Source organism: Carlito syrichta, unplaced genomic scaffold, assembly GCF_000164805.1.
Source record: "Carlito syrichta isolate Samal-C Ts95f unplaced genomic scaffold, Tarsius_syrichta-2.0.1 Scaffold314855, whole genome shotgun sequence".
In the NCBI taxonomy this organism is placed as follows: Eukaryota; Metazoa; Chordata; class Mammalia; order Primates; family Tarsiidae; genus Carlito; species Carlito syrichta.
The window spans coordinates 118,390-133,640 of NW_007258951.1; the positions used below are offsets into that span (position 1 = coordinate 118,390).

General features: G+C 37.9%; 1 protein-coding gene across 1 annotated transcript in view; it reads left to right on the forward strand.

The window, feature by feature from the left end:
• Window positions 1–15,251, forward strand: part of DNAJC3 (DnaJ heat shock protein family (Hsp40) member C3) — a gene marked incomplete at its 5' end in the record, with an annotated part of 88,168 nt that overhangs the window by 68,173 nt on the left and 4,744 nt on the right. The window contains 2 exons of the mRNA XM_008072114.1: window positions 4,898–5,003; window positions 5,088–5,208. Of these exons, the coding sequence (XP_008070305.1) occupies window positions 4,898–5,003; window positions 5,088–5,208 (227 nt within the window). The remainder of the gene's footprint in view (window positions 1–4,897; window positions 5,004–5,087; window positions 5,209–15,251) is intronic.

Sequence of the window (15,251 nt, forward strand, 5' to 3'; positions counted from 1 at the left end):
TGTTTGGAAGGGATCTGTAGGAGGATTGAAGAGAGTACAGGGCATTGTACATAATACTACCTAAGAGGGGGAGGCTCCGACTCCCCTACTCCTGATGTCTTTGTAAGTTGCTGTAATGAGAATGCTTTACTCAGTTTTCCCCAACATCTTGCAAAACTGTAGAAAAATAACCACAATCAGAATATTGACATTGGTACAGTCCAGATACAGAATAATTCCATCACAACAAGGATGAGGAGTTGCCCTTTTATAGCCACTCCCACATCCTTCCTGTCCCTGTCCCTTCCTTAGCTTTTGGCAACACTAATCTGTTCTCAAGTTCTAGAGTTTTGTTATTTCAAAAATGTCATATAAATGGAATCGTACAGTATGTAAGTTTTGGGGATTGGCGTTTTATTTTTTTTAAATGGGTTCTCACTGTGTTGCCCAGGCTGGAGTACAGTGGCTATTCACAAGCACAGTCATGGCACACTGCAACCTTGAACTCCTGGTCTCAAGCGATCCTTCTGCCTCAGTTTTTTGAATAGCTTGAACTACTTGCGTGCATGACACTACAGTTGGTAGGATTGGCTTTTTAAAAGTTACAACTTTAGCCGGGCTCGGTGGCTCAGCCTGTAATCCCACACTTTGGGAGGCTGAGGTGAGTGGATTGCCTGAGCCCCGCGGCTTTGAGACTCGCCTGGGCAACTTGGCGAGACCTCATATCTACAATAAATCAAAAAATTAGCCGGGCGTAGTAGCGCGCGCCTGTAGTTCCAGCTACTTGGAAGGCTGAGGCGGAAGGATCGCCGGAGCCCAGCAGGTCGAGGCTGCGGTGGCCAGGAGTGGCCACTGCACTCCAGTCTGGGCAACAGAGTGAGACTGACTCAAAAATAAAATAAAATAAAATAAAATAAAAATAAAAAAATAAAAGTTCCAACTTTGTGGAGATTCATCCAGACTGTTGTATGTACCAATATTTCCTTCCTTTTTACTGTTAAGTAGTGTCCATGGATTGGCTGTATCACAGTTTATTTAACCATTTATCCATTGAGGGATATCTGGGCTATTTTTTGGCTGTTATGAATAATACTGCTTTTGTGTATGGATCTTTTTGTGAACATAAATCTTCATTTTTCTGGGACAAATAAATGCCAAGAATGTAATTGCTGGACTGTGTGGTAGTTGCATGTTTAGTTCAGAAAAAATTGACAAATTGATTTGCAGAGTAGCTGTACCATTTTACGACCCTACTAGTAACATGAGTGATCCTGTTTTTTCATGTCCTTGACACCATTTGGTGTTACATTTTTTAAAATTTTGGCCATTCTCATAGGTGTGTTATGATATTTCATTGTAGTTTTAATTTACATTTTCCTAATGGCTAATGATTGATCTTTTCATGTGCTTATTTGCCAGCTATATATTTTCTTTTGTACAGTGTCCTTTTATGTTTTTTGCCCGTGTTTGCTTTTTTAATTCCTGAATTGTGATGTTTTGATTAGTCCTTTAGATTTTTTAGATGCTAGTCCTTTGTCAGATATGTGGTTTACAAATATTTTTTCCTATTCTTTAGCTTATTATTTTGTCGTATATATGTATGTATGTATTTATAATTAGAGACAAGGTCTCACTATGTTGCCCAGGCTGATCTCAAACTCCTGGGTTCAAGTGATCCTCCTGCCTCGGCCTCCCAAAGTGTAGTGATTACAGTGCGAGTCACCATGTCTGACCTCATTTCATCTTCTTAGCGGTTGTGTTGTTTGGTGTATACACATGTGGAGTTGTATACACATGTGGTGGATTTACTCTTCTATCATTCTAAATTATTCCTCTCTGGTAATTTTCTTTGTTACTTTATTTATGTGACATTATAGCTTTTGTGCCTTTCCTCTGTTTACCTGGTGTAATCTTTTGCTTTCAACCTGCTTGTATTATATTTGATGTGAATTTCTTGCAAACAGCCTGTAGTTGGATCATGTTTTTCGAATGCACTTTGCTAATCTGTTTTTTTTAATTGAACTTAGACTATTTGCATTTAATATAATTATGATATGTTTGGGCTTATGTCTGCCATCTATTTTTTTGTTGTTCTTTGTTTTTCTGCTTTCTTTTCCCTATCTTTCTGTTGGTTATTTAAACTTTTTTTTAGAATTCAGTTTTTATTCACCTATAGAATCTTTGAGTATATCTCTTTGTATAGCCTTTTAAAGTATTTGGTGTAAGTATAACACAGCTTGTTACACTCTACTTGATGTCATCGTGACAGTTGAGTGGAGTAACAGGACCTTAAGTCTCTTCACCCTTTTCTATCTATAGTATAATTGTTTTAAATATTTGCTGAACCACATCATATTGTTTTATAAATTTTACTCTGACCATCAAACATAATTTAGAAAACCCAAGAGGAGGAAAAAAGCCTAGAGTATGTACCTATATTTTTGTTTATCAGGTTCTTTCTCCTTTTTTTTAATGCTCCAAGTTTCCATCTTTTATCCTTTCCTTTCTGCTTAGAGAACTTTTTGTAGGGTAGGTCTGCTGGTGAGAAATTCTTTAGTTTTCCTCTATCTGAGAGTGTCTTGATTTCCTTTTGATTCCTGGAGGAGATTTTTTTCTGAATGTAGGATTCTGACTTAACAGTTCTTTTTGTCCAGCACCTGAAAAATCTGTACCACTTCTTTCTGGCCTCTATGGTTCCTGATAAAAAATTTTGTCATTTTCATGTTTTTATCTCTAAATGTAAGGTGTCATTTTCCTCTTACTGGTTTTAAGATTTTTTTTTCATTTAATTCTGATGGGTCTTGGCATGGATTTCTTTGTGTTTATTTGGAATTCTCTTCTTGAATGTATAGGTTTATGTCCCTAAAATTTGAGAAGTTTTCAGTCATTATATCTTTAAGTACTTTTTCAGCTGTCTCGCCTCCTTCTTGGGTTATGATGATAAAGTTATCAGATCTTTTGTTATAGCCTCACAGGTCCCCAAGGGTCTGTTCATTTTTTTTAAAGTCTGTGTTGTCTTTGTTGTTCAGTTTGGTAATTTCTGTTATTCCATTTCACTGATTATTTTCTTTGTCTCTGCCATTTTTGCTGTTGAACACATTCAGTGAGGCTTTTTATTTCCACTTTTATATTTTTTAGTTTTAAAATTTTTATTTGGTTATTTTTTATATCTTTTGTTTCTTTGCTGAGACTTTCCATTCTTTGCTGAGATGTTCTATTTTTTCATTTGTTTCAAGCTTGTTTGTAATGCCTCTTTTAAAAAAAAATAGCTGCTTTAAAGTCTTTGTCAGATAAGTTTGACATTTTATCCTCTTGTAGTTAGCCTTTAGTGATTGTCTTTTCTCATTCAGTTTGAGACCTTTCTGGCTCTTGATATGATGGGTAGTTTTTAATTTAAATCTGGACTTTTCATTTTATGTTATAAGACTTTGGTTTTTATTTAAACCTTCTCTTTTGGCTAGCTTTTTCTTACATTGTTCCAGTAAAACAGGGGAGGGGTGCATGGACACCACCTTGGTACTGCTAGATGGAAGTAGAAGTTTCCTACTTGTCTGTTGTTGATATTCAAGGGGCAGGGAGTGTCTTGCCACCATTTGGTACAGGTAAGGATTTTGGCTTCTCCTACCCTCTGACACCACTGGGGCAGTGGGATAGGGACTCATTAGCAGCTGGGATTGAAAGTCCTGGCTTCCTACTTGGCCTTCTCTGGCACTACTTTGGTAGGAATATGGGGGAGCCACTACTTTGGTTAGGGGCATAGGGGAAGGGGGAACCTTGTGACAGCCTCACCAGAGAGGAAATCTAGTCTTTCTGCTTGGCATTGACTGGGGTGGGGTCATAATTTTCTCTTAATGTTTGGCTGGCATAGAGCTGTTAATATCAAAGTTTTCTGCCTTGCTAGGCTGCCCTTCTCATCATTTCCCTTGATTCTTTGGCTAGAGAAAGCCGAATTCTGAGTTTTGTTATTGTTGTTCTGTACTGTGGCATTTCTGTGTTGCTGGCATCTTCAGCTCCAAGTCAGCATAAATCAAACAAGAAGGAAACCCAGGGACTATACCACTATGTTTTCTCTCACGTCCTGAGGTCACTAGTTAGTCTACCTTCTTCTTTCCTCCTTTTAAAGTTTTCTATTTAAAAAAAGTAGATATAATGTCGAGGGTTTTTAGTTGTACTTAGCTGGAAGAAACTAGGAAAAATACATCTGTTCCACTTTCCCAGAAGCTAACTTTTGTTTTAAATGTCTTACTTAACCCTGTGTTAATACATCAGCATTTACATGTGACAGCTTCAGCTCTTTGGGAGTAATGTGCCACCACAGTATATAAATATATCTTTTAGTTTGCCATTTTTGAGGAAAGTAATTTAGTATATAACATGACTAGAACTTTTCACCAGTTTAAAGAAAATGCTGAAATAGCTTTTATTGTTCTTAGAAAGCTTATAAAGTTGAGAATTTAATCAGATTCCTTGTGTATGAACTGCATTGTACTTAGTGGTGAATACTGACATTTATTATATAAAATGGCATGTAATAGGCTCCATTATTTTGAAAGTGTGTAGTAACCAAGAAATAAAATTTGATCTCTGTATTGTTGAAAGTGCTCAGACTTTAACAAGGTGTTCTATTCAGTTGCAAAATCATGAGCTTTTTTCAACAACGAAATTTATCATTGATACTCACAAGTGTGATTTGGTTTGTCCATCGGCATCTCATGTGTTTAAGTGTTTTATCTCCGAACTCTTGATTATGGAGTGTACCTTCCATGTTTCTCTAGATTGGTAAGGAAAAAGTAATGATGATAGCGTGTGCTCACCTGGAATGAATTGATTAAGCAACACATAGTGAAGAGGAGAGGGGCCTTTCTACAGCTCTGGATATAGAATCTTTGTTCCTTATCATGATTTGCTTATTTCATAGATACACAGATGCGACCAGCAAATATGAATCTGTCATGAAAACAGAGCCAAACGTTGTTGAATATACAATTCGTTCAAAAGAAAGGATTTGCCACTGCTTTTCTAAGGTAACAGTTGATTTGTTTCTAGAAATGTAAAAGCTCAACATATGAAATAACAGCCATAAATCCTTTTCTTACGTTTACTCTTAGGACGAGAAGCCTGTTGAAGCTATTAGAATATGTTCTGAAGTTTTACAGATGGAACCTGACAATGTGAATGCTCTGAAAGATCGAGCAGAGGCCTATTTAATAGAAGAAATGTATGATGAAGGTAAATCTTTAAAGAATTTGATTTGCAGTATCTAAAAGTTGATTATATGAAATTATCACATGTTAAGCTTCCTTTTTTTTTTTTTTCGAGTTGGAGTCTCATTCTGTTGCCCAGACTGGAGTGCAGTGGCTGCTCCCGGCCACCACAGCCTCGACCTGCTGGGCTCCCGTGATCCTTCCGCCTCAGCCTTCCAAGTAGCTGGAACTATAGGGGCACACTACCTCACCCGGCTAATTTTTTTATTTATTGTAGAGATGAGGTCTCACCAAGTTGCCCAGGCGGGTCTCGAACCCGTGGGCTCAGGCAATCCACTCACCTCAGCTTCCCAAGGTGCGGGATTACAGGCTGAGCCACTGAGCCTGGCTCCTTTTTTTTTTTGAGTTAGAATCTCACTCTGTCGCCCAGGCTGGAGTGCAGTGGCATGCTCACAGCCATCCCAGCGTCAACCTGCTGGGCTCAGGTGATCCCTCTGCCTCAGCCTTCCAAGTAGCCAGAACTACAGGCATGCACTACCATGCCTGGCTAATTTTTTGATATATAGTTGCCCAGGTTGGTCTCGAACCCGTGGGCTCAGGCAGTCCTCTTGCCTCTACCTCCCAAAGTGCTGGGATTCCAAGCTTGAGCCACTGCGCCTGGCCAAGCTTCCTTTTACTTGGAACAAGTTTACCAGAGTACCTAGAAATGTTGACTGTTTTAGAAAAACAAATTTTTCAAGTCTTAGATAACTTGAAAATTATTCTTCCCTAGTGGAACTTAAAAGATATACCATGTGAGGAAAGAGTTCTGCTATCGAAACTAGTTCAGTGGAATGTAAAAATAAAAATTTTGGCTTTCTTTGTTGTAGACATGTTAGGAAAGACAAATAACACAATAGAAAATTTAAATTATACATTTCATATCATCCAGATGTAATCACTCTTCATTTAGAATTTCTGTCTTTCCAGACTTTTTTCTGTCCACATATATTACTCTATATTTTATGCATACATACATATTCTGTGCATAGACCCAGTATTTAAAATACATATATACAGAAAACATACATATATATCATATATGCTTGATATAAAATGATCTTCTCTGATCCCCAAGCTGTTTAATAACATTAGGATAACTGCTACCCTGCTTTGTTCAGTTGAAGTAACAGGAGATTACTGCTAGGTGTTGTGAGACCTTTAATAAAGACAGTGCCCTGTTTCTGGAAGATAACTGAGTCATATACAGTTATATACTTTTTTTGAATCCTTTTTTATGTATTGTCTTCTACCTTTTTTCATGTGATACTATGTTATGAATATTTAAATGAGTTTTTAAAAAATGAGCCTTATAAGTCCTTACAGCATAATTTTTGTTTCAGATTCTGATAAAGAAATGCATTTTAAATCAAAACCAGGAAGACTAGTTTTTCTGTTACAGTTAAATGAAGGGGTTGCATGGTGAAATTTGGTTTGTGGTATTCATTTTAAAGGCAAATAGTCACCTTTTCCCTATTTTCCCCAATCTGAAAAGAATCTTGCTCCTAAAAAGTTTCCAAGGACTACTCTGGTTAATACTGTTTGAGGGACATTTTGTGGGGAGTCCAGATCTTAACACCTGAGTGAGGCTTGAAATGTATGTAACCAAAACAATAAGTTTTAATATTCATAAGAATGCTTCACCAAGGCATAGAGGATCTCTCTAGCATACTTGTTCTTTTCCCTTTTGAGCTACTGTGTCTACTTAGCAAGATGGCTTAGCTTTAGGATTTTGAATTCCAGTTAGTTTTTGGAACTTCTCATCAAAGGTACTTTTGTCACTGTATGTAAACCCTCAGCTCTAACTGTGAAATTAGAGACACTGCAGAAGAATATTTTAAAAGCTTAGCTGTTAAGAAAAGGTTTAAATCTTGTTAGCTGCTAAATATAATTTGAAAGATGCTTTTGTAACTTGAATGTTAAACTGATTTGCTTTTTGGGGAAACTTGATGGCTTAATTCTTGAAGAAAAAAGATGCTTACTAATTTAATATTATGGATCTGTTTTTTTTCTTTAAACATTTGTTTTAAATAGGAGTTTTTTTTTTTGTGGAGGTTGATTATACATTGAGGGGTCTTTCTGAACTGGTTTTACAGAGTAGAAGGGTTGTTTGTCATAAGTATGGAAATTAAGTGAGTGGCCGAGTGTGGTGGCTCACGCCTGTAATACCAGCACTGTGGGAGACAGAAGTGAGAGGATTGCCTGAGCTCACGGGTTCGAGACCAGCCTGGGCAACAGGTGAGACCTTGTCTCTACAATAAATAAAAAATTAGCTGGATGTAGTGGCACGTGCCTGTAGTTCCAGCTACTTGGAAGGCTGAAGCAGAAGGATCACCTTAACCCAGCAGGTCGAGGCTGCATGGCCATGAGCATGCCATTGCACTCCAGCCTAGGTGACAGAGTGAGACTTCGACTCAAAAAAAAAAAAAAAAAATTGAGTAATCTGGGAGTGGGAGCAGGAGTGGAAAAGATATAGAGAGTTGAATGGGTTGCCAATGTCTCTAAATTTGCAAAAGAAATAAAAGTCCGCCTATATAGCTGAAACCGACAAATATTACCCAACTTGTTTGGATTTGAATCAGAGATTTAGTAAATAATGTGAGTAATAGTCGTATTTAACTAGGCTAAATAATGGTATGTCTTTAGTTGAAATCCTGAGTTAAAATATGAAGACTTTCCGTATTGTTCTGTTTTACCCTTTTTAAAATCAGCAATTTAAAGTAATGATAGGCATACAAGGAATAAAGAATCAAGAAAAATGAAAGGAAATTCTTTAAATCTCGACATGCTTTTTAATAGCTTTTGAGAGGAACAAACTAACATTGAAGTAATACTAAAATATTGGCAAAGTTTCTTTGACTATAGAGATGACTCAAGTGTTCTTATAATAAGTTATACTTGTTAGCACTTAAGCTGTGTAAGAGCAGGGATCTGTGTCTGTTTTTATTAACTGATGCATTTCTGGTATGTCTACCTGGCACATAACAGGCAGTCATATACTTGTTGAATTAATGAATGAATGTAGTTAATTTATGATAAAGTCATAATTGAAAGAATATGGAATTTAGAATTAATCCTGCCTTTGAGTCAGCATTTTTTTTTTTTTTTGGGAGTCTCACTCTGTCACTCAGACTGGAGTACAGTGGCACACTCATGGCCACTCCAGTGTTGACCTGCTGGGCTCAGTCGATCCTTCTGCCTCAGCCTTCTAAGTATACACATAGCATAAAATTTGCCATCTTAACCATTTTTAAATGTACAGTTTAGTAGAGTTAATTATATTCACATTGCTGTGAAAAAGATCTTTAAAATGTTTTTATCTTGCAAATCTAATCTTTACACCCATTAAATGACAGCCCCCCCCAACTCCTGGTAACTACCATTCTACTTTCTGTTTCTATGAATTTGACTAGGCTGGGTACCTCATATAATTGGAATGATATGGTATTTGCCTCATTGTGGCTGGCTTATTACACTTAGCATAATGTCCACAAGGTTCATCCATGTTGGGCATGTGGTACGATTTCCTTTTTAAGGCTGCATAATATTCCTTTGTATGTATATGCCACATTTTGTTTATTCATTTCTCCATTAGTGAATATTTCTGTTGTTTCAACCTCTTATCTGTTGTGGCTGGTGTTGCTGTGGACACGGATATGGAAATCTCTATTTGGACCCTGCTTTGGATTCTTTTGAATATATACCTAACAGTGGGATTGCAGAATTGTGTGGTAGTTATATTTTTAAGTTTTTGAGGAACCTCCTTACTGTTCTTTGTAGTTGCTATACCATTTTACAATCCTATTAATATTGTACAAAAGTTCTAATTCTTCTGCATTCTTGTCAACACTTTTTATTTTGTTTTTTTAATAGTAGCCCTCTTAATGGATGTCAAGCGTCATCTTATGTGGTTTTGATTTGTACTTTCCTAATGATTAGTGATGTTGAATATCTTTTCATACAATGCTTGTTGTGTTTGTATATCTTCTTTGGAGTGTGCCATCTCTTTTTACTATATGGTTTCAATAAAGTTACTTAACCTGTAATGCTTTACTTTCCCTATCTGTAAAACAGGAATAAGAATAGTACATTTCTCATATAATTGTTGTGACCACTGTTATACTCCCTTTGGTGCCAACCTTGTGAATCTATGAGCTTAATTTATAGGCAAGAAAATAAGAAACAGTTAAAATAATCAAACAATATTATTCAGCAGAAAAAGGTTTGTTAAAAGGCTGATTTCCAAATTATGAAAAACTTAAAGAGTTGGAAGTAAAAAAGTACTACAGGCGCATAGCTGGAACAGAAACCCAGAAGGCTGTGGAAGGGTCTTTTGCCCTTCCCAAAAATAATAGACACATTTGACTGTGGCAGAGGGTAGGTTTGGATAGAGGAAGTGAGTCATAGATTGTTTTTATTTGTCTTTTTGTGAATTGACAAGGCTGTGATTACCCATGACTGACAAGTTTGACCTCAAGTAATGAAAAGTCTTCTTTAAAAGACTAAAAAAATAAAAATTCCAATAGTTTTTCATTGTCTTAAATAGAAACACACTAAGTACATGGAACAAGGCCTATATTTGTGTCTACCTACTCCAGTGTGATAAAGTATAGCACAAGATTTAAAAGGTTAAAATTCAACAGGAACTGAACTTTTCTTTGCATTTTACTGTTAGCACCATTACCTCTTTTCCCCTATAGAAATGTTGGGAGCAGATGTAGATGTATAGGGCACGTTAGTGTATCAGATTCAGTTAGAGTACAGGCCAAATGATGTTCCCTGTGTATGGAATTGAACATAGTATGTCTCTTCACCATTAAAATATAATGGTAGTCTTGCCCTCAGATTTGAATGTTAGAATGTGATCTACTGTAGGGAGTTGTTGCATCAATGAGAGAACTTTAAGTTGCTTAGCTCTCTTTAGTGTCAGAAATGTCCCACAGCTGAAATGAAGCAGGAACTCTTCCACAGAGAGAGATGGGACATTGAGGCGTCTTGCCAGGAAGCAGTGTTTATTCATGCCAGCACCAGCTCAGCAGATTTGCATCCAACCTTTGTTAACTTTCCTTTACATTGTAGCCCCTTTGTCTTCCTTATATGGTAACATATTGGCACCATACACTTTGATTGGATTTTCCATAGCTTGGGGCTACTGTTAGCCTTACATGTTGCACATTGACTGGTTTTACATAATCACCTTATTTACATGTCCCATTTGCACAGGATTACTATTCTGATTGGATTCTACCAAAAGTCTAAACATGTAGCCCGCCAAAGTAGAGAGCCCCAGAAAGAGGTAGCATAAAGAATCAGGAAAATCAGGAAGTAACTTATTTCCCTTTTTTCTGCTTTTTCAGAAAGGCCCCTGCCTCACTAGTACACCTCTGCTCACAATGAGGCTGTATCATAAAGACTCTTGTATATAAGAATTTTCCCTTTGTTGTCTTGAGGATGAATATGTATAAAACACAGTGGTAAAAAACTTTTAACTTTCATTGTCTATGACAGTCTCACAGCAGGTAAATATTCCTTCCATCATGTTATCAGGAGAAATTTCAGTGAACACCCATGTCTTCACCATATAGATATGAGAATTAACATTTTCCTATGCCTTATGATGTTTATCTGTCTCTCTATTCCTTCATTTATCCATCAGTTCATCTTATTTCAGTGCATTTTTTAAAAAAGGAATTTGGTTCACTTTTCCTCCAATTCTTCAACTTGTATATCATTAACTAGAATTTGTATAGTCTTCCTTTTTTCTTATTTTGGAGATAATTTTAGATACAATGAAATGCACATAACTTTGGGATACCATTCCTGAGATGATACCTGTGCAACTGTTAAAACAAAAAAGCATGATGCTTGTTAAAGACAGGAAGGCAGAGTTTATTCAAGGGGGCATGGTGATGATAGGTGGTGGGTGTGACACTTGGTGATAGTGGGGTCTTGCAGTAGGGAGAGAAATTGGGCTTGACTCCAACTACAGCAAAGACAGATGGGGATTTATAACCAAGGAGCCGGGTTGAGGGATCAGTGGATGAAAAATTACTAGGAGGAAACTTCAGAGGCAAGGGAGTTCTTGCTAGACCAACTCTGCAGACTACTTGCTGAAGGCAGGCCAGGGTGATAAGACAAGGAGGGTGGGGGATGAGGAATGTGATCAGATATTGAGGGCTGGGAGTTTTCCCTAAATGGTCTTAGGATTCTTTCTCAAACTTGATTCTACATGGGCAGAGAGGTAAACCTGCTTAAGGTCAGGATGTAGTCAAAAAGAGGGCTCAGAGAAGCCTGACTAAAGTTTTGGTCCAAGGAGAGAGTCTTTGTCAAACTCAAACCCCTGACAAGGCCCTGAACTTTACATTACCCTCCTATCCCTTACCAGTCGGTCCCCATCCCACCCCCCACAGCACCTGGTGTTGATAGTCTCCATATAGGTTAGTTTTGCCAATTCTAGAGCTTTGTATAAATAGAACCTTATATGCCCTCTTTTATACAAAGCTTCTCTCGTTCAGCATGTTTTTGAGACTTAGTCATGTTGGTACATGCTTTGGTAGCTCATTTCTTTTCATTGCTGAAGGGCAGACGTTGGCAAACGTTTTCTATAAAGTGCCCAGTAGTAAATAGAGCCTGTTCACCATATGGTCTCTGTTGCAACTCCTCAACTGCCATTGCAGTGTGTCAGCAACCACAGACAAACGAATGGGCGTGGCTGTGTTCCAGTGGGACTTTATTTTCAAACACAGGTGGTGGGCCGGGAACACTATTGTCTGTTTTCTACTATGAAGAGGGGAAAAGCATTCAGTATTTCACCATTAATCCTGTCCCTTTTGAAGAATATTTTCTTTTATGAATATATCACTGTTTTGGTCACACTCCCAGCAAGGCCTCCAGAATGTTAGGTCAGGCCTCCTGGGGGTGTGGGTGTGTCTGGTATGCCATCCGATGCTGAATGAAAGATACTAAGAATTGCACAGAAGTTAGATTAGAAAACATAATTTGTTCAGAAAGTAAATGAGAGAGAGGGAGAGAGAGAGGAAGTTCACCTCCCCAAGGTAGAGGAGGGGGCCAAAGCTAGAAAACATGGCAATAGCCATAGCTCAAAGAGCACATGGCCACACCAGAGTCTAGTAAGGCAGTGGCAAATGGCTACTCATGGTTGAGTCCTTTTAACCTTTCCCTTTGATGAGGGAAGATCATTAAGGAGAGTGGGTGGTGGTCTGCTCCACATTATCACGAAGGGGCAGGTAAGCACAGGTACTGATGTCAGGTGATAGCAGGCAGATGGGTGGGTTAGTCACATGATTTGCTGCCATGGTGGTAGGCTAGATGAGAGAAAAGGGGAGGGGTTTTTCCTGCAAGAGACTTGTCAGACATTTCCAATCCACAATCGTGTTTTTTTTTTTTATAATCAATATTTTTTATTATGATATTGTAGGGCACAGTTAAGGTATAAAAGTACATTTCGTTCAGGCACCCTTGTTGATAAGAGGTGTTTCCCCGTCCCCAGACAGATATTTACTACCGTTAATCCCTTCTTCTCCCCCATAGTTTCCCACTACTATCAGTCATTTTCTTATAGTATTACATTGGATGTTCAAGGTCCACTATATGAGTGCGAACATGTGATACTCAGATCTTTGTTTCTGCAAGAGATCACTCAGTATTATAGACTCTAGTTCCATCCAGGTTGTTGCGAAATTCATGATTGATTTCTTTTTTATGGCTGCGTAGTATTCCATCGTGTATATGTACCACATTTTTTTAATCCAGTCCTCTTTTGATGGGCAGCATGGTTGCTTCCAGATTCTTGCTATTGTGAACAATGCGATAAACATACGTGTGCAGGTATCTTTTTCATAGAGTGATTTGAGTTCTTCAGGATGTATTCCCAGTAGAGGGATGGCGGGGTCATATGGGAGGTTGATATTTAGAGCTTTTAGGAATCACCACACTGCTTTCCACAGAGGTTGCACCAATTTACACTCCCACCAACAGTGTAGAAGTATTCCCTTTTCACCACACCCTCTCCAGCAGCTGTTATTTTTTGAGTTGTTGATAATTGCCATTCTGACTGGAGTTAGGTGGTATCTCAGTGTGGTTTTGATTTGCATCTCCCTGATGATTAGTGAGGTTGAACATTTCTTCATGTGTCTGTTGGCTGTTCGGATGTCTTCCTTTGTGAAGTGTGTGTTCATATCTTTTGCCCATTTTATAATGGGGTTGTTTGTTTTTTTCTTTTTAGCATGTTTGAGTTCCTTGTAGATCCAAGATGTTAAGCCTTTGTCAGACATGGGGTTGGCAAATACTTTTTCCCAGTCTGTAGGCTGACTCCCTGCTCTCTTGATGGTTTCTTTGACTTTGCAGAAGCTTGTCAGTTTAATAAGGTCCCACTTGTCTGTCTTCTCTCTTATGACCTGTGGGTTTCAGGTTTTGTTCAGGAATTGGATGCCAGTTCCGATTTCCAGGAGGGTATTTCCTTCCTTTTCTAAGGTTCTTATGGTTTGAGGTTTTACATTTAGGTCTCTGATCCATTTGGAGTTAATTTTTGTGTATGGGGATAGATAGGGGTCCTGTTTCAATCTTCTGCATGTGGTCAACCAGTTTCCCCAGCACCATTTACTGAATAGGTTCTCCTCTCCCCAGTGGTAGGTGGTGGGGGCTTTGTCAAAGATGAGTTGGTTGAGAAATTGAGATTTTGCTTCTGGAATCTCAATTCTATTCCATTGATTTATATGCCTGTTCCTGTACCAATACCAAGCTGTTTTGATGATTGTAGCTTTATAGTAAAGTTTGAAGTCTGGTAACGTGATACCACCTGCTTTGTTTTTTTTTACTGAGGATTGTTCTTTCTGGCTATTCTTGGACGTGTGTGCTTCCATATGAATTCCTGTGTTGTTTTTTACAGGTCTGAGAAGAATGTTCCTGGTAATTTGATGGGTATTGCATTGAATTTGTAGAAAGCCTTAGGTAAGATGGACATCTTCACAATGTTGATTCTTCCAATCCATGAGCATGGAATATTTTCCCGCTTGTTTGTGTCATCTTTGGTTTCTTTGAGCAGTGTTTTGTAATTTTCATTGTAAAGGTCTTTCACGTCTCTGGTTAGGAAGATGCCAAGGTATTTCATTTTTTTTTTGTGGCTATTGTGAATGGAATTTTGTTTTTTATTTGGGTTTCTGTTCATTTATTATTGGTGTAGAGAAATGCCATTGTCTTTTGTACATTTATTTTGTATCCTGAGACTTTGCCAAAGGCCTTTATCAGTGTAAGGTGGTTTTTGACAGATTCTCTTGGGTTTTCAAGGTATACAGTCATATCGTCTGCAAAGAGAGATAACTTGACTTCCTGTTTTCCTATTTGAATACCCCTGATTGCCTTCTCTTCTCTGATTACTTGAGCCAGGACTTCCAATACTATGTTGAACAGGATGGGTGAGAGTGGGCATCCTTGTCTTGTTCCAGTTTTCAGGGGAAATGGTTCCAATTTTTGTCAATTTAGGAGTATGCTGGCTGTGGGTTTCTCGTAGATGGCTTTTACTATTTTGAGGTATGTTCCCCGTATGCCTAGATGTTCGAGAGTTTTTATCAAGAAGGGGTGCTGTATTTTATCAAAAGCTTTTTCTGCATCTAATGATATAATCATGTGGTTTTTATTTTGACATCTGTTGATGTATTTAATTACATTTATGGTTTTACGAATGTTGAACCAGCCTTGCATCTCTGGTATGAAGCCTACTTGGTCATGATGGATGATTTTTGAGATGTATTGTTGAATCCGGTTCGCTAGGATCTTGTTGAGAATTTTAGCATCTATGTTCATCAAAGATATTGGCCTGTAGTTCTCTTTCTTTGTTGGGTCTTTACCTGGCTTGGGTATCAATGTGATATTGGCTTTGTAAAATGATTTGGGGAGAGTTCCATCTTTTTCAGTCTCCTGGAATACCTTCAGTAGGATTGGTATCAGTCCTCCTTAAATGTCTTGTAGAATTCTGCTAGAAAGCCATCTGGTCCAGGGCTTTTTTTTGTA